The sequence below is a fragment of the Salvelinus fontinalis genome, chromosome 28 (assembly GCF_029448725.1).
Source record: "Salvelinus fontinalis isolate EN_2023a chromosome 28, ASM2944872v1, whole genome shotgun sequence".
NCBI classification, from domain to species: Eukaryota; Metazoa; Chordata; class Actinopteri; order Salmoniformes; family Salmonidae; genus Salvelinus; species Salvelinus fontinalis.
Window position 1 is genome coordinate 20,399,549 of NC_074692.1, and position 24,705 is coordinate 20,424,253.

A 24,705-nucleotide genomic window follows, 5' to 3' on the forward strand; every position below is an offset into this window, starting at 1 on the left:
TTTTTGGAAAAGTTTGAAAATGTATTCAAATTTAAAAACGGAAATACTTTTAATAAGTTTGCATCCGGTGCATCCTGTTTTCGGTGCATCCTGTCGGTGCATCCTGTTTTCATTGATCACCCTTGAGATGTTTCTACAACTTGAATTGGAGTCCACCTGTGGCAAATTCAATTGATTTGACATGATTTTGAAAGGCACACACTAGTGATGCACCGATATGACATTTTTGGCCAAAACTGATATTTTCCTTGCCAAAAGAAATCGATACCGATAACTGATATTTAACATTTTAGCAGCCTTAAGAATTTGCTCTTAACTGACTTACCTAGTTAAATAAAGGTGTTATATATATATACACACACACACCAAAAAGTTATTTTGTTGGCATTTACGTATGTCCCCATTACCAGTAAAACATAATCAAAACCTATTTCTTTCACTTACTTGCTGTGCTGTTCCGTTGTTCATTTGTTCAGTCGTTTCATTCTCAACCAGGATATCTATGGAACGCCGTTTGGGTCTTTGTGTGTCAAAAAAGATACACATCAAATAACACGACATAATCTGTTTCAGTAGCTATAGTTAGCTAACCCTAATTTATAAGACAGTTCTTATTTGTTGAATGGTTGTCGGACCAATCTGTGAAGCTAGCTACAATAAGGATTAGCCACAATAGTGGACCTTGCGGTTAGCCTTCAAAATAAAAGTATGGCATAACACTACTATTTGTATTCATATGCATCACTGTCAATGACATACCTTTATTTTGAAGCAAACAGCAAATTCCACTATTGTGCCTAATCCTTACTGTGGCTAGCTTCACAACACATAACCCGGTCCAGTCAAGCCCCACGAGCCAGATGAAGCTAGCTGGCTGCTTATTATGTTAGCTTTGGGCAACAGGGTTAAGTAGCTGGCTAGCTATTTATTTTCATGAACTGAAGTTCAATTTCAATAGGCGAACAACAATACTCACATGGATTCCTAAATCATTGCTAAGAATAATGAAAATGATTGCAGTTTCTATGGTCATTGTTTTCAGGCTGGTTGTATTGGTGATAGCTAGGTACCAAGCTAAAACTAGCTACCCCCAGAAGTTGCGGGCGAACAACTGATGCTTTATTACCAACACATCGTACGTTGCCGGTGCTTGCTTGTTTGCTGACTTTTTTGTAAAGCTGTGGCAGTGCTACTGTATCTTTTTTGACACGCAAAGACCCAAACGGCGTTCCATAGTATGTATGTTGTGAAGCTAATAGCAGTGACGCTATTACTGTGTAACTCCGGTAGGGCAACATCTGAAAAATAGCGCACTTGGTAGTGTGTACCGGTACTCGACCACTCGACAGAAGCCAACATCACCAACAACAGAACGGTATATTGTCACGGGTTGTCTCGCTGAAATATTCTTACTCTTTCAAATGACTGCTCGACTTGTTGACTGCTCGATCCACACAGCAGACATTGTGTGGGCTAGGTTGGGAATGCTGTGTTGCACATGTTGTGCGAAGTTTTATGTGCCATTATTACGTCATGTACCTACGTTATATAAGTATGCACGGTACCTTTGACATCGGTTTTTAACATCGGCGTTAAGATAGACATCAGCCAATACCGATGTTGGCATTTTTAGCTAATAACGGCCAATTCCGATATGTTCACTGATATATTGTGCATCCCTAGCACACACCTCTCTATATAAGGTCCCACAGTTGACAGTGCATGTCAGAGCAAAAACCAAGCCATGAGGTTGAAGGACTTGTCCGTAGAGCTTCGAGACAGGATTATGTAGACACACAGATCTGGTCTAAGGGTACCAAAACATTTCGGTAGCATTGAAGGTCCCCAAGAACACAGTGGCCTCCATCATTCTTAAATGGAAGTTGAGAAATGCAGAGACTCTTCCTAGAGCTGGCTGCCTGGCCCAACTGAGCAATCAGGGGAGAAGGGCATTGTTCAGGGAGGTGACCAAGAACCCGATGGTCACTCTGACAGAGCTCCAGAATTCCTCTGTGGAGATGGTTGTCCTTCTGGAAGGTTCTCCCATCTCTGCAGCACTCCACCAATCAGGCCTTTATGGTAGAGCGGCCAGACGGAAGCCACTCCTCCATAAAAGGCTCATGCCTTTTGCCAAACTCCAAGCAGGCTGTCATCTAAAGGACTCTCAGACCATGAGAAACAAGATTCTCTGGTCTGATGAAACCAAGATGGAACTCTTTGGCCTGAATGCCAAGCGTCACGTCTAGAAGAAACCTGGCACAATTTTTACAGTGAAGCATATTGGTGGTAGCATCATGCTGTGGGGATGTTTTTCAGCGACAGGGACTGGGAGACTAGTCAGGATCAAGGGAAAGATGAACAGAGAAAAGTACAGAGCGATCCCTTGATGAAAACACGCTCCAGAGCGCTCAGGACCTCAGACTAGGGTGAAGGTTCACCTTCACGACCCTGAGCACACAGCCAAGACAATGCAGGAGTTGCTTTGGGACAAGTCTCTAAATGTCCTCGAGTGGCCCAGCCAGAGCCCGGACTTGAACATCTCAGGAGAGACCTGAAAATAGCTGTGCAGTGGCGCTCCCAATCCAACCTGACAGAGCTTGTGAGGATCTGCGGAGAATTGTAGCGTCATACCCAAGACTCAAGGCTGTTATCGCTGCCAAAGGTGTGTCAGGATTCACCTAACGGTCATGATTTGGGGCTGTACAGATGTTTGATTTATTAGAATAATTGATTATGCTTATGTTATATTAATATAATGGGAGGGGTTATAAGACCCCTCCCTCCTTACATGTATAGGGTCCTAGTCTACAGAACATACTCAGAAACATGTGTGCTATGTTCCTGTTTGTCAATTTCTGTCTGCAATTGCATTCTTAAAGGTTTTTGAATAATTTAATTAAAGATAGTCATAATGTTAATTTCACCAATGACCCAATGATTAACAAGGAAGGAGGAAAGGAACGAACACTAACAGGTGCTTCAACAAAGTACTGAGTAAAGGGTCTGAATACTTATGTAAATGTGATATTTCCATTTATTTTTTGTACACATTTGCATTTAAAAAAATTATGTTTTGCTTTGTCATTATGGGGTATTGTGTGTAGATTGATGAGGAACAAATATATTTAATACATTTTACAGTAAGGCTGTAACGTAACCAAATGTGGAAAAATTCAAGGAGTATTTGAAAGACATTGCACTGTATTTGGAAGACATTGAAGTTATCATTGTGTGTCAGTGTTTTTGTTTGTGCCTGTGAGTGTGGCTTAGGTAACTGTATTCACATGAGTCTTGCTGGTTCCCACATGTAATAAACAACAGATGAATCAGCCTGGAACCAGCACCCAACCTCCCCAACGCAGACCACGTTACACTAACACATCATTCTCACCAGCTGGTGACATCACACTGATGAGAAACAGTTAGCCTATGCAGCTCACACAAAAAAAACGCAGTGATACGTCACGCCCATACCATCAGAGGGGGAGACAGAGGATAGCCTAGCTCTTTAACTAGCCACCACTGGTGAAGACCGAGCACTAGGACTGGATGGTTCCCTGACACAATGGGCTCTCAGGCTCTACAGAGGGGACACACAGGGGGGATGGTTCTGGTTTTGACAAGTCAAGCTCAGTTGTCAACAGCAGAAGCCGGGCCGCAGCCAGTGAAAAAGTGTGTTTTCCTATGTGAAACACACAAGACCCCAGTGCAACAAGCATCACTGACAAAGCAAACACAATAACTGAAAGGCCTATTTCAAATGTTGCTGGCAACAACAGGAGCCGCTGGCAACGACAGGCGCTTGCTAGCTACGACAGGCGCTGGCTAGCTACGACACTGGCTAGCTAGGACACTGACTAGCTAGGACTAGGGATGCACGATATATCGGTAAGCATATTGGAATCGGACAATATTAGCTAATAATGCCAACATCTGCATTGGCCCGATGTTTAGTTTAACGCTGATGTACAAAACCGATGTCAAAGCTGACGTGCATACCTATATAACGTAGATAGATGACGTAATGACGCCAAAAAAATACAGCGCTACACGTGCAATACAGCATTCCTAAGCTAGCCCACAATGTCTGCTGTGTGGATCTATTTGGAAGTTTCAAAGGAAGATAACAAAAAGGCCATATGCAACGTTTGTGCTGCTATTATTTCCAGAGGGGAGAAAGTGAAATCTTTCAATACCACAAACCTAATTACTCATTTGAAAGTGCATCACCCCCAGAAGTTCAGCGACTACTTAGAACAAAAGCAGAAAAAAAACTAAGCGCACACTTCCAACAACTAAACAAGTTCAAGTCGAGCAGCCATTTGAAAGAAAGAGAGAATTTCAGTGAGACAACTCAAAGGTGAAATCCAAGTAGGCGCTATTTTTCAGATGCTGCCCTACTAGAGTTACACAGTATTGTTGAAACACACATCCATGAGCTACTTGCTATCAGCGTCACTGCTATTATCTTCACAACTGACATTTGGACCAGCGATGTCAGCCGCACGAGCATGCTGCGTCTGACAGCACAGTGGGTCGACGAGGATTTCATACTGAGGAAAGCCGTATTGCATGCTCAAGAACATGCTGGTTCTTATACCGCTGCTGCCATTTCAATGGCATTTGAGAACATGTTTGAAACTTGGAAACATGAACACACTCCTAGCGCCATTCGAACAACTGATTCGAGAAATAAGCTCATCAACTGTGTCTGTAGCAGACGTGATACCCTCTGTCATGGCATTGAAACGCCTGCTCAAGAAACCTGCCGACAGACCGTGGGGTTAAAACTTGCAAAGTACTCTACTAGAGGCTGTGAACAAGCGATTCGGTGGCATTCTCTCTGAGCCTCTATACTGTGTCACCACCATGCTTGATGCTAGGTACAAGGACCGCTCCTTCGATGCAGACAAGAAACAGGGTTTACGTGAAATGTTACAGACACAGCTGGACAAGATGGGAACGGACACAGTGACAGTGCGCACCGAGGAAGAGAGGCCAGAGACAGACAAAGCTGAAACTTCACTGCTTGACATGTATGACGAAATCCTGGTTGAGAATGAAATGACCGAAAACGAAACAGCACAGCAAGTAAGTGAAAGAAATAGGTTTTGATTATGTTTTACTGGTAATAACTTTTTGGTCAGTGTGTGTGTGTTGTTTCAACTATTTAACTGTACTAGAACGCTTAAAAAGGTTAGCTAAAATTCTAAATATCGGTATCAGGTTTTTGACAAGGAAAATATTGGATATCGGTATCGGCCAAAAATGTTGTATCGGTGCATCCCTAGCTAGGACACTGAATAGCTAGGACACCTACACGGGCTAGCTACAACACGGGCCAGCTACGACACGGGCCAGCTACGACATGGGCTAACACGGGCTAGCTACGACACTGGCTAGCTACAACACTGACAGGGGCTAGTTAGGACACTGACAGGGGCTAGCTAGGACACTGACAGGGGCTACCTAGGACACTGACAGGGCTAGCTAGGATACAGAAAGTGAAAACAGAAATGGGATGACACTATACGGCTTGCATAATCACCATCTGGGCAGTATTTTGAAGGTGGAGTAAATGAGCCAGACAGATAAGCAGAGTGGAGCAGCGGTCTAAGGCACTGCATCTCAGTGCTAGAAGCATCACTACAAACCCTGGTTCGATTCCAGGCTGTATCACAACCGGCCGTGATTGGGAGTCCCATAGGGCAGCGCACAATTGGCCCAGCGTCGTCTGGGTTAGGGTTTGGCCGGGGTAGAATTTGTTCTTAACTGACTTGCCTAGTTAAATAAAATAACAAAATACATTTTAGTCACTTGTGGTGTCTGCTGGTGTTACGGGTGTGGTCTCACCTGGCGCAGGCGAGGGCTACCAGGGCAGCGGCGGCGTTCTCCCTCTGCCTGTGTGCATGGAACATGTACGTCGGAGCCTGCCCCTGCTGGGTCTGTGCTGTCTGCTGGACCCCCTCCTCCAGCCAGGAGCAGAGAAGCCCCTCCAGGCCGTTGAGGCAGTCTGCGGGTTCCTTGCTGAGGCTGAGGGGCTGGCAGTCACGCAGGCAAGACAGCAGCACCTCCGCTGTGACCCCACAGAGCGCTGGGTCACTGCGTGTCTGGGACTGCAGCAGGGGGAAGACCAGTAGCAGGCCCACACGGGAAGTGAAAGGCGCCTGTTCAGGCTGCTGCAGCAGGCCCTGTCGTTTTAGCAGGGCCAGGGCCTCCTCATCTCCCCCCCCGGCCCCCTCCCGGTCCTGCTGTTCTTCCAGGGCCAGCTGACGCTGGGCCCCCCACAGGCCCCGCAGCGCATTCAAACGGTACTCAAACAGGCGGGCATACGCATTGCTTTGGTTACCACAGACGGCACGGAGACGCTCAGCCAGCTCCGCAGGGTTCTTCGTTTCGAATGTGAGGATCTAGAGATAGAGGAAGAGAGAAGAAGAGCGAGAGAGGGGAACAGAGAGACAGAGAGACCGAGAGAAGGAGAAAATGTGTGAGGGATACATAAAATAGTCATGGAGATCTATAACCAACAGGAGAAAGTACAAATCCTTGGGGAGACAATGGGTAGAGATCTCAAAGTGATGACCGCATCCAGTATAGTGCACGGACTGTAAATCACCATCTAGCTGGGGTCTGGCTACCTCTTAATCCAATTTACAACAGAGCACTGCTTCAATATGAGATGTCAAATCAAATCTCATTTGTCACATGCTTTGTAAACAACAGGTGTAGACGAAGAGTGAAATGCATACTTAAAAGGGCCCTTCCCAACAATGCAGAGAGAGAAATATAGAACAATTACAACACAAGGAATAAATACACAATGATTAACGATAACTTGGCTATGGTGTACCAGTAACGAGTCGATGCGCAGGTGTACAAGGTAATTGAGGCAGATATATATAGTGTCTTCAGAAAGTATTCACACCCCTTGACCTTTTCCACATTTTGTTGTGTTACTGCCTGAATTTCAAATGTAGTTATGTCACTGGCCTACACCCAATACCCCATAATGTAAAAGTGGAATTATATATGGAGCGATTTCAGTACCAACAGAAATTATTTTTGAATTTCATTATTTTTTATTTGTATTGGGATATTGAATTTGAATGTAATATTATTTTAATTTGTAATGCAATTAATGAATTGAACATGTATTTCAGGATTTGAAATTTAATTGAATTAATATTGCATTCAGTTTTAAAATTCAATTTCAATTCAATACGCATATTAAATATTTATATATTTGGTTTCAATATGGTAGATATTGCATTCATTTTTCTTGTATCTACTTTACAAACTATAATTTCGAGTTGATCCAAGTTTCCTAAATTCAACTTCTCAGATGTATTCAGATTCAGTTCTTCAAATTCAAAATAAAACCCAGAGACAGCATCCCGGTACTGTGCCAGCAAGGAAAGGTAAAGGAAACCAGATAGAATCCAACGCTCTCTGTGGTAAACAGTAGATTCTAGCGGTTTCTGAATTTATTTTCTTCCTATGAATTTGGCTCTAGCATTTAAACCATTTTGGCTATTAGCTATTATGATCCCATTCATGATAGCAAAGACACTCTGGAACATGGACATGATGATCACAGGCTGAGCAGGACACGATAGAATGTGGATATAGTTGAATAGCCCTATCATAGCCTTCTAAGAATAGCCTTTCCACTATTTAATCTTGCTCTTGTGACTGACTGGGTTCAAACCAGGTCTCCTGTATGTCACAAGACTATTAGCCCACTTAGCTAAAGACTACAGGGATAAGTTCAGGAAGTGCATGTAAAGGACGACACACTACTTGCTTAGTGAGTAGCCTACCGCATCCCCCTGATTCAGCTCATACGGAGACTCGAACTCAGGACTTCTGCTTTGAAAACACACGTGATCGCCCTCCAGAAGCATTCCAACCCATCATGCTATTAAAAAAGGCCTTCTTCAAATGCAGAAGGGGCGACACTCCAGGCTGAGGAGTGAGTTTCACATGTGCCAGGGGCGTCGGTTAGTCGAGGTAATTGAGGTAATATGTACATGTAGGTAGAGTTAAAGTGACTATGCATAGATTATAAATAGCCATTTGATTAGCTGTTCCGCTACACGCGGTAATAAGTCTGGTAATTACGAGGCTACTCATCACATGGATGGATAACCAAACCACCTCTGTTGCCTCTCCCAATAAATGGGGTGCACAGATCTGTCCATTTCTTTTTGCCACAGAAACTGTGGTTGTTGAGTAGTAGGCCTGATTTCAAACCCAGTCAGTTATATTGGTGCTGTGATCTCTGAGTATGAGGTCAAAGGGAGGTGAAATGTGACCGAGGTGGTTTTGATTAACCTTGCTGGAGACTTAAGACGTGTGTTAGCTTCCCAAATCTAATTTCTACCAGCGTGTCACATGTGCAACCAGCGGGAAAAATCAACTCTAGACCACCTTTACTCCACACATAGATGCATACAAAGCTCTCCCCCAACCTCTATTTGGCAAATCTGACCATAATTCTATCCTCCTGATTCCTGCTTACAAGCAAAAACTAAAGCAGGAAGTACCAGTGACTCGCTCAATACGGAAGTGGTCAGATGATGTGGATGCTACGCTACAGGATTGTTTTGCTAGCACAGACTGGAATATGTTTCAGGATTCATCCAATGGCATTGAGGAGTATACCACCTCAGTCAGTCATCGGCTTCGCCAATAAGTGCATCGACGACGACGTCCCCACAGTGACCGTACGCACATATCCCAACCAGTAAACATGCGCTGGAACTTGCACAGAATTTACACAATATTCAAGTTTGCGCTCAGCAGACCTGAAATTTGCTGTGCCAAACATTTGAGGCAAGGTCTAAGGTGATTTTTTTGATAAAAAGAAATGGAATACAGCTAAGCACAGGCAAAATCCTAGAAGAAAACCTGGCTCAGTCTGCTTTCTAACAGATACTGGGAGACAAATTCCCCTTCCAGCAGGACAATAACCTAAAACACAAGGCCAAATAAACATTGGAGTTGCTTACCAAGACAACGTTGAATGTTCCTGAGTGGCGTAGTTACAGTTTTGACTTAAATCTACTTGAAAATCTATGGCAAGACTTGAAAATGGCTGTCTAGCAATGATCAACAACCAATTTGATAGAGCCTGAAGAATTTTGTGCAAATATTGCATAATCCAGGAGTGCAAAGCTCTTTAGACTTACCCAGAAAGACTCACAGCTGTAGTCGCTGCCAAAGGGGGATTGTAACATTGACTCAGGTGTGTAAATACTAATGTAAATGAGATCTGAATTTCATTTTCAAAACATTTGCTAAAATATCTAAAAATGTGTTTTCACTGTCATTATGGGGTATTGTGGGTAGAAGGGTGGGAAGAAAAACTATTTCATCCATTTAGAATAACGCTGTAACGTAACAAAATGTGGAATAAGTCAAGGGGTCTGAATACTTTGTCACTGTACATATACAGTGCATTCACAAAGGATTCAGACCCCTTCCCCTTTTCCACATTTTATTACATTATAGTCTTATTCTAAAACACACAATACCCAATAATGACAAAGCAAAAACAGGTTTTTAAAAATATGTTGGCAAATGTATTAGAAATAACAGAAATACTTATTTACATAAGTATTCAGACCCTTTGCTATGAGACTCGAAATTGAGCTCAGGTGCATCCTGTTCGCATTGATCATCCTTGAGTGGAAAGGCACACACCTGCCTAGATAAGGTCCCACAGTTGACAGTGCATGTCAGAGCAAGAGTTCTTTAGCAAAAACCAGCTAAAGGACTGACCATGAGAAACAAGATTCTCTGGTCTGATGAAACCAAGATTGAAATCTTTGGCCTGAGTGCCAAGCGTCACGTCTGGAGAAAAAATGGCACCATCCTACGGTGAAGCACGGTGGAGGCAGCATCATGCTGTGGGGATGTTTTTCAGTGGCAGAGACTGGGAGACTAGTCAGGATCGAGGGAAAAATTAACAGAGCAAAGTACAGAGAAAATCTTGATGAAAACTTGCTCCAGAGGGCCTCCCGGGTGGCGCAGTGGTCTAGGGCACTGCATCGCAGCGCTAGCTGTGCCACCAGAGTCTCTGGGTTCGCGCCCAGGCTTTGTCCCAGCCGGCCGCGACCCTCGAGGTCCGTGGGGCGACGCACAATTGGCCTAGCGTCGTCTGGGTTAGGGAGGGTTTGGCCGGTAGGAATATCCTTGTCTCATCGCGCTCCAGCGACTCCTGTGGCGGGCCGGGCGCAGTGCGCGCTAACCGAGGGGGCCAGGTGCACGGTGTTTCCTCCGACACATTGGTGCAGCTGGCTTCCGGGTTGGAGGCGCGCTGTGTTAAGAAGCAGTGCGGCTTGGTTGGGTTGTGCTTCGGAGGACGCATGGCTTTCGACCTTCGTCTCTCCTGAGCCCGTACGGGAGTTGTAGTGATGAGACAAGATAGTAATTACTAGCGATTGGATACCACGAAAATTGGGGAGAAAAGGGGGTAAAATGTATTTATTTTTTAAAAAGAAGAGAAAAAAAGAAAACTTGCTCCAGAGCGCTCAGGACCTCAGACTGGGGTGAAGGTTCACCTTCCAACAAAACAATGACCCTAAGGACACAGCCAAGACAACGCAGTAGTGGCTTAGGGACAAGCCTCTGAATGTCCTTGAGTGGCCCAGACAGAGCCCGGTCTTGAACTAATTTAACATCTCTGGAGAGACCTGAAAATAGCTGTGCAGCGTCACTCCCCATCCAACCTGACAGAGCTTGAGAATTGGAGAAAATCCCCAAATACAGGTATGCCAAACTTGTAGCGTCATAACCAAAAAGCTGTAATTGCTGCCAAAGGTGCTTCAACAAAGTACTGAGTAAAGAGTCTGAATACTTATGTAAATGTGATATTTCAGGTTTTTATTTTTAATAAATTTCTAAAAAGCTGTTTTTTCTTTGTTATTATGAGGTATTGTGTGTAGATTGATGAGGGGGGTAAAAAACAATTGAATACATTTTAGAATAAGGCTGTAACGTAACAAAATGTGGAAGAAGTCACAGGGTCTGAATACTTTTCGAATGCATTGTAGGTAGGGGTAAAGCGATAGGGCAACAGGATGGATAAACAGTAGCAGCAGTGTAATATTTGTATATATTTAACCTATATTTAACCAGGATAGACCCAATGAGGTTAAAACCTATTTTGCGAGGGCGACCAGGCAAGATGGAAAACTACACATAAGAGTGTACATAAAATCTTACAACAAAAAATACACACAAAAGACAAAGTGTCACAACTTACAGATACATTTAAAGATTAGAAACAACTGGATCCATCAAAAACAGTGCCGTCGATCAGAGTCTTAAACAGGCAAGTACGCTAACTCCCCTAACTGTAATATCTATGGCAGCATGATCCAGGATGAAGGGGCATTATGGGAAAAACATTGTTTCCCCATCTCAGTTCTAGCCTTAGGAACAGACAAGGACAGCAGCGACTGTGAAAGAAGACTGTAATTGAGTGACTGATCTGGTCAGTAAGGAACAGAGGGAGTTGTCCTATCAATGCTTTGTACACAAAAGTGCACCAGTGCTTTAGCCTCCTGGTGTAGAGAGAGATCCATTGCATCATGGCATTCAAATCACAGTGATGGGTGAGTGATCTAGCATTTGTGATAAATCTTAACGCACGATGATACACTGTGTCCAGAGTTAAGGTACATGCTGAGGCCTGCATATAGACAATATCACCATCATCCACACGATAAAAAAAAGTGCTTTGAACAAGATCCTTTCTGACTGACATTGAAAAGCAAGGTTTGTTCCTAAAATAGAAACCCAATTTCAACTTCAGTTTCTTGGTCAAGTTATCAATGTGCTGTTTAAATGTGTTGCTAACTTGAATATATGAGGGAGGAATAAGAGGTTAGACCCTTTAAATCCAATGATATATATTAAAGAATCAGAATACATTAGTGTGTTAATAAACTACTCCTTGTGAATTTCTAACCCACAGTAATTTTACAATACAATTGTATCATGTTGCAGATGTTCTTACCCAGAGAAACAGTCAAATACAACATTACATATTTTTTCTAAATAAGTGGTGTGAAAAATTGAGAGATTGTGGGGTTATTTCAGAGGAGATAAAAATTCCAATATTATCCTCTGCACTTAGGCAGCACTTCGGCCATGTATCTATTACAGTGTGTAGCCCAAGACTCCACTACACCATTTAGTAGGCACATTGTTTATTGATTCAATTTCAGATAGACTAATGTTACAGTAACATTCATTCATTGGAGGCTGGGATTGTGCACCGACCTTCTCCACCTTGCTCTGCAGAAGGGCTTCTACTCCCTGATATTGATATAAATAGCCAGCATCTAAGCACCATGGGCTGATGGGATGCTGGATGACCTGTTCAATCATGAGTTTGGCTAAGTTAGCCCAAATAGAGAGGCAGGTATTAATAATCCACACTAGACCATAAGGTCACATGACATAGGGAAACAGACTTAAACGCCCACAGTAGAAATCCACTTTTTCAAGCGGAAAGACGATGGCCAGAGCTTACCCATAATGTTAAGTCATCATTTTAGTCAAAGTATGATATAAACTCAGCAAAAAAGAAACGTCCTCTCACTGTCAACTGCGTTTATTTTCAGCAAACTTAACATGTGTAAATATTTGTATGAACATAACAAGATGCAACAACTGAGACATAAACTGAACAAGTTCCACAGACATGTGACTAACAGAAATGGAATAATGTGTCCCCGAACAAAGGGGGGGGTCAAAATCAAAAGTAACAGTCAGTATCAGTTGTGGCCACCAGCTGCATTAAGTACTGCAGTGCAATCCCTCCTCATGGACTGCACCAGATTTGCCAGTTCTTGCTGTGAGATGTTACCCCACTCTTCCACCAAGGCACCTGCAAATTCTAGGATATTTCTGGGGGGAATAGTCCTAGCCCTCACACTCCGATCCAACAGATCCCAGACGTGAGATCTGGGCTCTTCACTGGCCATGGCAGAACACTGACATTCCTGTCTTGCAGGAAATCACGCACAGAACGAGCAGTATGGCTGGTGGCATTGTCATGCTGGAGGGTCATGTCAGGATGAGCCTGCAGGAAGGGTACCACATGAGGGAGGAGGATGTCTTCCCTGTAACGCACAGCATTGAGATTGCCTGCAATGACAACTAGCTGTCTGATGATGCTGTGACACACAGCCCCAGACCATGACGGACCCTCCACCTCCAAATCGATCCCGCTCCAGAGTACAGGCCTCGGTGTAATGCTCATTCCTTCGACGATAAACGCAAATCCGACCTTCACCCCTGGTGAGACAAAACCGCACCTCGTCAGTGAAGTGCACTTTTTGCCAGTCCTGTCTGGTCCAGCGACGGTGGGTTTGTGCCCATAGGCGACGTTGTTGCCGGTGATGTCTGGTGAGGACCTGCCTTACAACAGGCCTACAAGCCCTCAGTCTAGCCTCTCTCAGCCTATTGCGCACAGTCTGAGCACTGATGGAGGGATTGTGCGTTCCTGGTGTAACTCAGGCAGTTGTTGTTGCCATCCTGTACCTGTCCCGCAGGTGTGATGTTCGGATGTACCGATCCTGTTCAGGTGTTGTTACACGTGGTCTGCCACTGCGAGGACGATCAGCTGTCCATCCTGTCTCCCTGTAGCGCCGTCTTAGGCGTCTCACAGTACGGACATTGCAATTTATTGCCCTGGCCACATCTGCAGTCCTCATGCCTCCTTGCAGCATGCCTAAGGCACGTTCATGCAGATGAGCAGGGACCCTGGGCATCTTTCTTTTGGTATTTTTCAGAGTTAGTAGAAAGGCCTCTTTAGTGTACTAAGTTTTCATAACTGTGACCTTAATTGCCTACCGTCTATAAGCTGTAAGTGTCTTAACGACCGTTCATCAGGTGCATGTTCATTAATTGTTTATGGTTCATTGAACAAGCATGGGAAACAGTGTTTAAACCCTTTACAATGAAGATATATTAAGTTATTTAGATTTTTACGAATTATCTTTGAAAGACAGGGTCCTGAAAAAGTGATGTTTCTGTTTTTGCTGAGTTTATTTGGGCTTGAGGTGAAAAATCCAAACTACCCACTTCGTGCATATCGGTGTGAAAGAGGTGTCTTTCATGTGAAATTACATACAAATTATTTTCAGCCTACATTTCGTTTCAGGGCTGGGTTTTATTTCAATGTTCCCACCTAACAGCATGGCATTGTTTACTAATCAGAAACAGCTGCAAAGTTATTCCTCTTTGTGAATGAGATGAGTCAAACAGCCGTGTGTCCACTTGGCCACCCAGGCCATGGCGCAAATAAAACAGAAAATTATCATAATCCATTGGATAATTTGTACAGTTACAAAAAAAATTGGTTCAGTCTGTATTAACAATATATATCTCTGAACATTTTAGAAATGGTATAATTACGTAATATGATAGCATTTTCCAAACCTGCTCCCCCCCCCCCCCGTCACCCCAAGATTAATGGTTTTGTCCACTAAAGTTTTGAGTCACTACATGCTCCACTGCTTTGATTGGTGTAACATTAGCTAGAAACAACAAGTGTTTATCCAGATAGCGAAAAGTCACCCACGAAAGAAAATTCAAGGCTCTTATAGTTACAGTTGAAGTCGGAAATTTACATAGACCTTAGCCAAATACATTTAAACTCAGTTTTTCACAATTCCTGACATTTAATCCTAGTACAAATTCCCTGTCTTAGGTCAGTTAAGATCACCACTTTATTTTAAGAATGTGAAATGTCAGAATAATAGTAGGGAGAATGATTTATTTCAGCTTTTATTTCTTTCATCACATTCCTAATGGGTCAGAAGTTTACATACACTGAATTAGTATTTGGTAGCATTGCCTTTAAATTGTTTAACTTGGGTGAAATGTTTTGGGTAACCTTCCACAAGCTTCCCACAATAAGTTGGGTGAATTTTGGCCCATTCCTCCTGACAGAGCTGGTGTAACTGAGTCAGGTTTGTAGGCCTCCTTGCTCACACACGCTTTTTCAGTTCTGCCCACACATTTTCTATGGGATTGAGGTCAGGGCTTTGTGATGGCCACTCCAATACCTTGACTTTGTTATCCTTAAGCCATTTTGCCACAACTTTGGAAGTATGCTTGGTGTCATTGTCCATTTGGAAGACCCATTTGCGACCAAGCTTTAACTTCCTGACTGATGTCTTGAGATGTTGCTTCAATATATCCACATCATTTTCGTCCCTCGTGATGCCATCTATTTTGTGAAGTGCACCAGTCCCTCCTGCAGCAAAGCACCCCCACAACATGATGCTGCACCCCTCGTGCTTCACGATTGGGATGGTGTTCTTCGGCTTGCAAGCCTCCCCCTTTTTCCTCCAAACATAACGATGGTCATTAAGGCCAAACAGTTCTATTTTTCTTTCATCAGACTAGAGGACATTTCTCCAAAAAGTACGATCTTTGTCCTCATGTGCAGTTGCAAACTGTGGTCTGGCTTTTTTATGGCGGTTTTGGAGCAGTGGCTTCTTCCTTGTGGAGGAAGAATGTCGATATAGGACTCGTTTTACTGTGGATATAGATACTTTGTACCTGTTTCCTCCAGCATCTTCACAAGGTCCTTTGCTGTTGTTCTGGGATTGATTTGCACTTTTCGCACCAAAGTATGTTCATCTCTAGGAGACAGAACACGTCTCCTTCATGAGCGGTATGATGGCTGTGTGGTCCCATGGTGTTTATACTTGCGCACTATTGTTTATACAGATGAATATGGTACCTTCAGGCATTTGAAAATGGTCTACAATTTATTTTTCTGAGGTCTTGGCTGATTTCTTTTGATTTTCCTATGATGTCAAGCAAAGAGGCACTGAGTTTGAAGGTAGGCCTTGAAATACATCCACAGGTAGACCTCTAAATTGACTCAAATGATGTCAATTAGCCTATCAGAAGCTTCTAAAGCCAAGACTCAATTTTCTGGAATTTTCCAAGCTGTTTAAAGGCACAGTCAACTTAGCGTATGTAAACTTCTGACCCACTGGAATTGTGATACAGTGAATGAATTATAAGTGAAATAATCTGTCTGTGAGCAATTGTTGGAAAAATGACTTGTGTTATTTTTAAGTGTATGTAAACTTCCGACTTCAACTGTACATGTCCTGATCAAAGTAATTTTAGCCTATCATTTCACTTCCCTTGTGAGAATCATGAGCATGGGCTGACTTGGCTTTGCTGTAACCACAGCTGAAGACTGCTAGCAGCCTACCACAAGATTGCACCGTGTCCAATACAAGTCGTGGGTCCTCTTCCTTGGTGCGCACTGTCACTGTGTCCATTTCCATCTTGCCTAGCGTTGTCTAACATTTCACATAAACCCTGTTTCTTGTCTGCGTTGAAGTACCTAGCATCAAGCATAGTGGCTCGAGGCTCAGAGAGAATACCACTGAATCACTTGTTCACAACCTCTAGTAGAGTACTTTTGCAAGTTTTAACCCCGCGGTCTGTGTCGGCAGTTTTGTTGTACAAAATCCTCGTCGACCCACTGTGCTGTCAGACTCAGCATGCTCATGAGCAGTGTCCGAAATGTACTTTTTGTCTGAACTGCCAAGGGGACTGATAGATTAAAATAATCCACCAGCCAAGCATATTTTTTACCAGGCAAAATAATAAATTGTCACAAATACATTCATTTCAGTACATGTTGAATACAAACTTTAAGAAGCCAGAGCAAAATTTGAAACAATTGTAATATATTGATCAACGGTTAATCAAATCAAGTTTATTTGTAGAGCACATTTAAAAACAACTGTAGTTGACCAAAAGTGCTGTAGAGTGCAAAAACGCTAAACATTGGGCACACACTGAAATAAACAAAACATATCAGATACAATGATTACAATGAGTACATAGATGTGTAAACAGGGCAACAGCAATGGTAAAATACAATTATGAGAAGTGCAGTGAACTGGTGCTCTCCTGATACAAAGGGGAAACAGGGGAAGCAGGTCTACAAATCCTTTACTTTGAGTAGAAATACCCTGATTAAATACAGGTAAAAAAGAGGCTTATCAGATGCTGGATAATTTTGGCTGTGGCTAGATTTAATTTCCCAGCCTGAATACAACTGAAGACGTTTTGAACTCAAAAGTATTTACTATTAAATGTACTTAAGGATCAAACATAAAACTAAATTTGAAGGTTTGTTAACCTATCAGATGCTTGATCATTTTAATCAATTTAAACCTCAGACTCCTCACCCCTTACCGTGCATGGTCCATGAAGTCTGCCCCCCTGCTCCTGACAAAGTCCTGGTGTCACAGCATCACAACTTTTAACGGATCATACTCCCTGATCTCTGGAGAGGACAGCTGGACCATAAGGAGATCTGACAGTGAGTCAGACTTTAGGTTGGACTGCCAATCGGTTTTCACCTGTTTCATGGTATTAAAACCTCTTTCACATTCAGCTGTGGAGGCAGGGAAGGACAGGACCAGGTCAACCAACGCCAGAAAATCAGGACAGGACTGCTGATGGCTCCTGTTGACCCGGAACCAGGACATCTTCTGCAGACCTGGACTCTTGGTACACCAGCACCTTCAAGACAGTCCACTGGTCAGGGATCCTTTCAACATGGATGCCAGAGGTCTCCAGGACAGGCTTGAAGTGGTCCACCATGGTCTCTAGTTCAGTGTCACCAAAATCTAGAATAATTAAATACATTACAACAAGCATCATGCAGTTTTAATTCTCAAACTATAAAAATATGATCATGAACCTGAACCTGAACCTAACCTGACTGACCGGTAACACAAAACAAAGTAACCTGCTGCTGCATCTCCTGACTCTGGCCAGTTGGTGAAGCTGGTGGCACACAGGACCCTCACACTGGCATCCTGGAACCTGTCAGTCATACTCTAGACTAGCATGTCAAGCATTTTATCCTGTGATGTGATGAGGGTCTTGCTGTCACCTCTGGTCAGCAAAATTCCCTCATATCTGTTGGCCATTGTGGCCTTCATCATGGGCCCTTCTCTGATGATAAAAGGCTCATTTTACCATCCTTTCAGAATTTTCCTTTACAACACACTCTCACTCTCTCTCCTGCTCTTATTGACATAATCCTTTCTTAAGTTAAGTATTTCTTATTGCAGTTTAAATAAACATACCTGGTTTTGTACTTCTTAAGTACTGCCTGTGTTGAGCACATGGAGCTGTGGGCTTCTGCTATGGTGGACCTCTGCAGACAGGCAGACAGGTTGCTCAGGTGTGTTAGAGTGTCATGCAAGAAGCCACAGAAGCGGATAACAACAGCCTCCCTCGCAGTACTGTAGTATTTCCTGGCCTTGGCCTGCTGGACACCTCTGGCATTTTGGGCATCAGCAGATTGAATATGAAATACATAAAGAACAAATAGACAATAAATTGCTGTCCAAAAAAATATATATTAGATATGACACATTTTATCAGTGCATAAAGCATTGAAACACGATGTAACCGTGTTTGTTGTTATTTACTGGACACTACATATTGATGATGACTTTGAGTACTTAGCATAGCAATCTAGAGCCACTACCTGTTCCAGGTGCTGGACAAGCCCCTGGTAACCTCGCAGGAAGTGGTCCAGTGCACGCAACAGGTGTAAACTCTTTGGCCGGCTTCTCATTTCTATATGTTGAGCCCACAGTGATTCCTTTTTTTCTCTCATCCAAACTGAAAAAATTAAACATCAAATTAATTCAATAATAATTAAATATACAATCATGTTATCCAATATAGCTGGCAGTTGATTGTGCTAAATTAGCCTTCTACCCTTTGTTTACCTAAGAATCAACACGATAAGGCTAGTAAGGTCAATTGTGCCACAATGCTTTAAAATGTAAACAGTCTCTGGAGACAAACAAAATAGAATGTCATAGGAAAGCATGGAGATCCATGTCAACATCAGTAGGCCAATGATTTTATGGTATTTATACACTATTTTGAGGTGAACCAAAGCTTATCAACGGGTGAGAAATTACCTACAATACTGGACCACGTCTGCTAAATAGACTTAAACTCGCTACAAAAAGTACTAGTCAAGCTACAAGAGTAACAACATGTTCACTTACTCACACATCCACTCGAAGTCAGAAAGTGGTCTCGCCTTCTTGCCAATGGCATGTACAGTCCTAAACAGTATCTTCATCTTCGTGCTGGTCTGCTCTGACATTGCCATTAGCGCCATCACAGAGGGTGTCAAGAGGAGAGGCTGCGATTGAGGCCGGGACATAGACACGCAGGCAATGTGACACTTGCTGTGTGCATGGTCACAAATGTTCTCCAGCTTCATAATTTTATTTCTGATGACAAATTAGTTGTTTCTGCTTTTATCTTTAGCATACTAGCGACACACAGAACAACTCATCACCACAGCCTCCGCATCATACTGTAGCCAGCCTCTTGAAACTCCTTTATCTCCAAACCTCCATTTCTCATCAAACTTTCTTTATGCGATTCGTCCTCCTTTTCATCAGTGGGTTTTCGTTTCAAAGGTTGGCTTACTCCAAGTAAATGTCGCCACATAACAGCTATTTAATGAACGGTAGCTAGCAGCAGACCCGTGGCAAGTGAACGATGTCGAGAAGCCGATGTCCCGTACGGTAAACAGTGCCGTGAAACTAGGAGCACTAGAGATGGTCTGTGGTAAGCTGGTAAACATAAGTAATTTCCTCCGAGCAATCATGCCAGATATCTTATTACATGACTATTTTGGTACAAACATTTACCCGCCAGTGTGGCGGATAGCCTTCTGAGATTCTCGCCAAATGGAACATCTATCCGCATTTGGTGCTTGGCGGGTGTTCATTTCGGACCCTGCTCATGGGGCTGACATTGCTGGTCCAAATGTCAGTCGTAAAGCTAATAGCAGTGAGGCCAATAGCAAGTAGCTCATGGATGTGCGTTTCAACAATACTGTGTAACTACGGTAGGGCAACATCTGAAAAATTGCGCCTACTTGCTAGTGTGTACCGGGGCTCGAGGTGCTCGACCAGTCAGCAAAAGCCAACATCATCCACAACAGAGAACGGTTGATTGTCAAGGGCAATGAATTCCACTATCTTGGCGTTAATGGATTACGCATTTGAGTTGTTTCACTGAAATTCTCTTACTCTTTCAAATGACTGCTCGACTTGAACTTTTTTAGTTTTTTTCTGCTTTTGTTCTATGTATTAGCTGAACGTCTGGGGGTGATGCACTTTCAAATGAGTAATTAGGTTTGTGGTATTGAAAGATTTCACTTTCTCCCCTCTGGAAATAATAGCAGCACAAACGTTGCATATGGCCTTTTTGTTATCTTCCTTTGAAACTTCCAAATAAATCCACACAGCAGACATTGTGGGCTAGCTTAGGAATGCTGTATTGTACATGTAGTGCTGTATTTTCCGTGGCGTCATTACGTTATCTACCTACGTTATATAGGTATGCACATCAGCTTTGACATCGGTTTTGTACATCAGCGTTAAACTAGACATCGGGCCGATGCCGACATTTTTAGCTAATATCGGCCGATTCCGATATGCTTACCGATATATCGTGCATCCCTACAATTTATGGAAGATGCCAAAACTTGAGATAATAATAGATGGCGAAGTCAAAGACAGGCCAGTGGTTCCCATCTGTGGCGACGTTTTCTCTAAATCAAAGCTTATGACTATCCAGCTCGAGAACCAGCCATAAGCCTTGTTCACATTGGCAGTTTGAAGTAACTCAAATCCAATTTCTTTGCATATCCGATTCTGTTCTTTTTCCTGCAGTCTGAACAGCAAAAAAGCAAAGTATCAGATATTTCGCGCCACATTTCAAACCACCTTCGTAGGTGGTTTGAAGTCAGATACAAGTCTGATTCCTGGCCATGCGACTTGTCAGAATGGTCAAATCTGAATTGCCCTCAAGCAGTTTTTAGACTTATTTGGCATATCTTATTGCTTGCTATATAACATTACTCTTAACAGTTTGAGAAGAACATGTGTTAGCTTACTAGCTTGTTTACAAAACAAATGTGTGAATGTGCAAGAAAGTTAAACAGCTACCTAGCTAGCTAAGTGACTGCTGTGGTTATCCAAGAAGGAGTCGTTTTGAAAGTTGGATCATCTTGTCCTTTGAGGCTTTAAAAAGTGTTCTTACATTATGATTTTGAACATTCAAAGCAAATGAGAAATGTCCATGGCAGGCATTGTTGTCACCTTAGCTTGCTAAATAACTTCTAAGTGATAGGAAGCATGAGTACCACCAAGCAGTTTACACCACAGCACACACACACCCACAGTTACGATAACAACTAGCGTAGCCATGACAGCAAATGACTGCTGTCTGAACACACAAATCCAATTTGGTCACTTGTAACTTGCTGTTTGGACAGTCATTATTCCAAAACAGATTTGAAAACCAAAACTGATTTGAGCATTAAGGCCTGCAGTGTGAACAAGGCTATAGAGCGAGCTGGCTAATCTTTTGAATACGGTGTACAAAAAAAAATATAAAAAGCAACCAATAACATTAGCTAGCTAGATAAGGTTAGCAATATAGCATACTAACCCTAGCTAGCTAGCCTGACAGCTGTCATTGCCCTATTTGTTGATGTTTATCAACTCCACTTGGAAATTATCACACCCAATTCGTGAATAAGTAGCCTTTATTATTCTTCGGAGGTAGAACCGAAACATGCATTTCATGTGGGGGGGACCCACCTCATTATACACTGATTCGTGCAGCCCTGTTTACCTCCTTCTCACATAAGAGTGAGGTTAGTGAGAGCAGGGGGAAGGTGGACAGTGGTGACAGTACAATAACCAGACACTGCAGATGCTCAGGTTACATTCCATCCATACTTCCACTGCAGAGAGGACAAGCAACACATACTTGTCCTGTACTGCCATTGAACCAATGGTACTGCTCTCTTCTGAGGAGTGGCATGGGCAATAAGGGCTTTGCTTTGATCTCCACCCGTCAGACCCAGAGCTAATCCAGTCCCACTATGAAGCAGCATAATCAAGATGTCACACTATTGCACCTGGGGCACAGGTCTATGGCTAGCTAGCACAGCGAAAAATCATAAAGTTTTAGAAGCAGGAGGTGTACGTAGTGAACTCTAGTCCTCTCAGGTTGATTCATTCTCATTATTCATCTGTAGCATGCCATCTGTCTGTTACCATCTATCAATCTATGTCCCATTTATTTGTCTGTGTTTAGGTCTACCATCACTGATATGGCTTTAAAATAAGGAGCGTGCAAAAATAATAAGTCAAGGGGTATGAATAAGTCAAGGGGCGGCAGGTAGCCTAGTGGTTAGAGTGTTGAGCCAGTAACCGGAAGGTTGCTAGATCGAATCCCCGAGCTGACAAGGTAAAAATCTGTCGTTCTGTCCCTAGACTGTTCCTAGGCCCCTATTGTAAATAAGAATTTGTTCTTAACTGACTTGCCTAGTTAAATAAAGGAAAAATTAATATTTTCTAAAGGCACTGTATATACTGTCAAGCGTGCCAATGATGAAGCATTCTGTGCTGAACAAGACCTCTTGGCTACTTACTGGCTTGAGGAGCTTTCAAGTACGCTGAATTTACCGTTTCCTATTGTATTTGTCCAGTTTGTGTGCCGTGCTTTGAAGAATTTAAGTGACGCTTGGGTGAGCTGATGAATACAACAACAACACCACTCAAGAGCACCCAATGTCTGGACCAGAGGGGACACGGTTCCCACAAAGGGTGGGGATTTAAAGGCCATGATACCATTGCTAGCTAGCTACGTCGTGAGTCATCATGCCTACAGTGTTATTCATTTAGCAACTAACATTATCTACTTCTTCAAAATGTAGACTGCCTGCTAACTAGCCTGTTACTGTAAACAATGGTCTACGTTATGTTTCAATGTTCTCTTTAGTTAACTAGCGTAGTTATTGGTTAGCTATCTGCATGTCATGCTCCTCGTCAAGCAGACGTTGGCGTCATTAGCTAGCTAATGTTACACATGGACATGACTAGCTAAAAATGTGTTGCTATTAACGTGACTTTATTCATTTGTAATGATATAACTTGCTGCTTGGCAATCCCTACTAGTTAATGCTGAGCAGGTAGGTAGGTAGCTAGCGCTTGACAATGTAGCTAGCTAAGTTAACTAACGTTAGCTGTGTTCGCTTTCTCCAAGAAAACATTCGAAATGCAACCGTTGAGATGCAGACTAATAGTACTCACCTCCTGCTCAGTGTCCCCCTGCTCAGACACACCGATTTCACTGGGCAGTTCAGCCAGATCCGTGACCCGAATCAGTCCATCGTGAAGGAAAATAGTCTCTTCCTTCACTGACAACCACTGGGACGAATCCACGGCCCCGGAGCCCATCTCTCTCTCCTCCGAGAAAAATGCCAGAAAGGTCGATCATTAAAACAAATCAAATCCGAAATGACAACAACACTACCCGACAGACATGCTGTCAGTCAGATGAGAAACTCAGACCTACTCCGATCCAGCTAGGTAGCTTGGTAACGCCAATCGTACAACCAAATATTTGTGGGTACCACTTTGCTGCTACGGGTGCTAGCTATCGAGGCTTGCTAGCGAACATAGGTCGGCCAGCTGATCGCACTGTGTGGGGCAGGTTCTTTCTTCAGCTACCAACTATACCATTGAGCCTATCGTACTGTCTTTACAGAGCAGTGGGCGTGACGTTGTCTCTAAACCGTAAAATTTAGAGCATAGTTTAGTAATTGACTGACTTCTCCAGCTGAACACGAAGTCTGAGCATAACCAAAACACGATAAGAATGCAGGAAAAACGGCTCCGATGGTGGTCCAACAACTGATTAGTGGCCGGAGAGATAATGGAAACCCCACAGCTGTCGGTGAAACGCCATGTTTCTTAGGCCAACAGTTACTGTTCCCAGCATACATTGTGCTTTAGCCTACAATAAACATGTCAACAAATTTAACCCCCAAAATATTAATTTATTATCAATACTAAGATTGTATGTATGTATCGTCATAGTTTGTTTAATACTCGTGGTTTAATTTGTACATTTTCTGATTGCGGTGACAATGTAGGTACATTATGATGATCTGACACAATATTCAAAGCAAAAGCCTTTAGGTATGAAGTGAAACACTGTTTACACTACACAATTCAGCATTATCCACTGATGACACTCAAATTAAGAAACCATTATTAATTAATATGTGTAAAGGTCAATCCCCTTACTGTTAAAGGTACGAGGGCGCCACCTCCTGAGCATTTTTTAAGGCTCTTGGCTGAAAGATAGTGCACCTTTACAACATTAGGGAAGTTTGTAATCTGAGATAACGAAAAACAGAGATTGGTTATATTTAAGTGCTTTAATCGAGAAGTACACAGACTTCATATAAATATATTAAATGAACTCACAACTCTTATTATTTAGTTATCTAGTTATTATCATTATTTACAGTTGAGATCAAAGGTTTAGGGTTTGGTTCAGGATGGTATTTCGAGCAGCAACTCAAGTCCGTTTTGCACAAGGCTTGCAAAACGTACAGGTTGATGTTAGACAGATGTATTGCATACACGATACAAAATGATTCCCATTCTGGTAACTGGTAAGGGTGCTGATGTTTGGGAGACATCAGCCTAGGTTTTTTTGGGCTCAATGATCCTCAATGACATAGTTTATAGAGGCGAACAGGAGTCCCTCTTTTGTATCTTTACTTGTGCC

At 42.9% G+C, this 24,705-nt stretch overlaps 1 protein-coding gene across 5 annotated transcripts in view; it reads right to left on the reverse strand.

The window, feature by feature from the left end:
* Nucleotides 1–23,885, reverse strand: part of LOC129826335 (probable E3 ubiquitin-protein ligase HECTD4) — a 73,484-nt gene extending 49,599 nt beyond the window's left edge. For all 5 annotated transcript variants that reach the window (XM_055886939.1, XM_055886937.1, XM_055886938.1 and 2 more), the window contains exons 1-2: nucleotides 23,217–23,885; nucleotides 5,854–6,410 (exon numbers count right to left, since the gene is read on the reverse strand). In XM_055886939.1, the coding sequence (XP_055742914.1) occupies nucleotides 5,854–6,410; nucleotides 23,217–23,363 (704 nt within the window). In that variant the 5' untranslated portion in view covers nucleotides 23,364–23,885. The remainder of the gene's footprint in view (nucleotides 1–5,853; nucleotides 6,411–23,216) is intronic.
* Nucleotides 23,886–24,705: the final 820 nt, after the last annotated feature.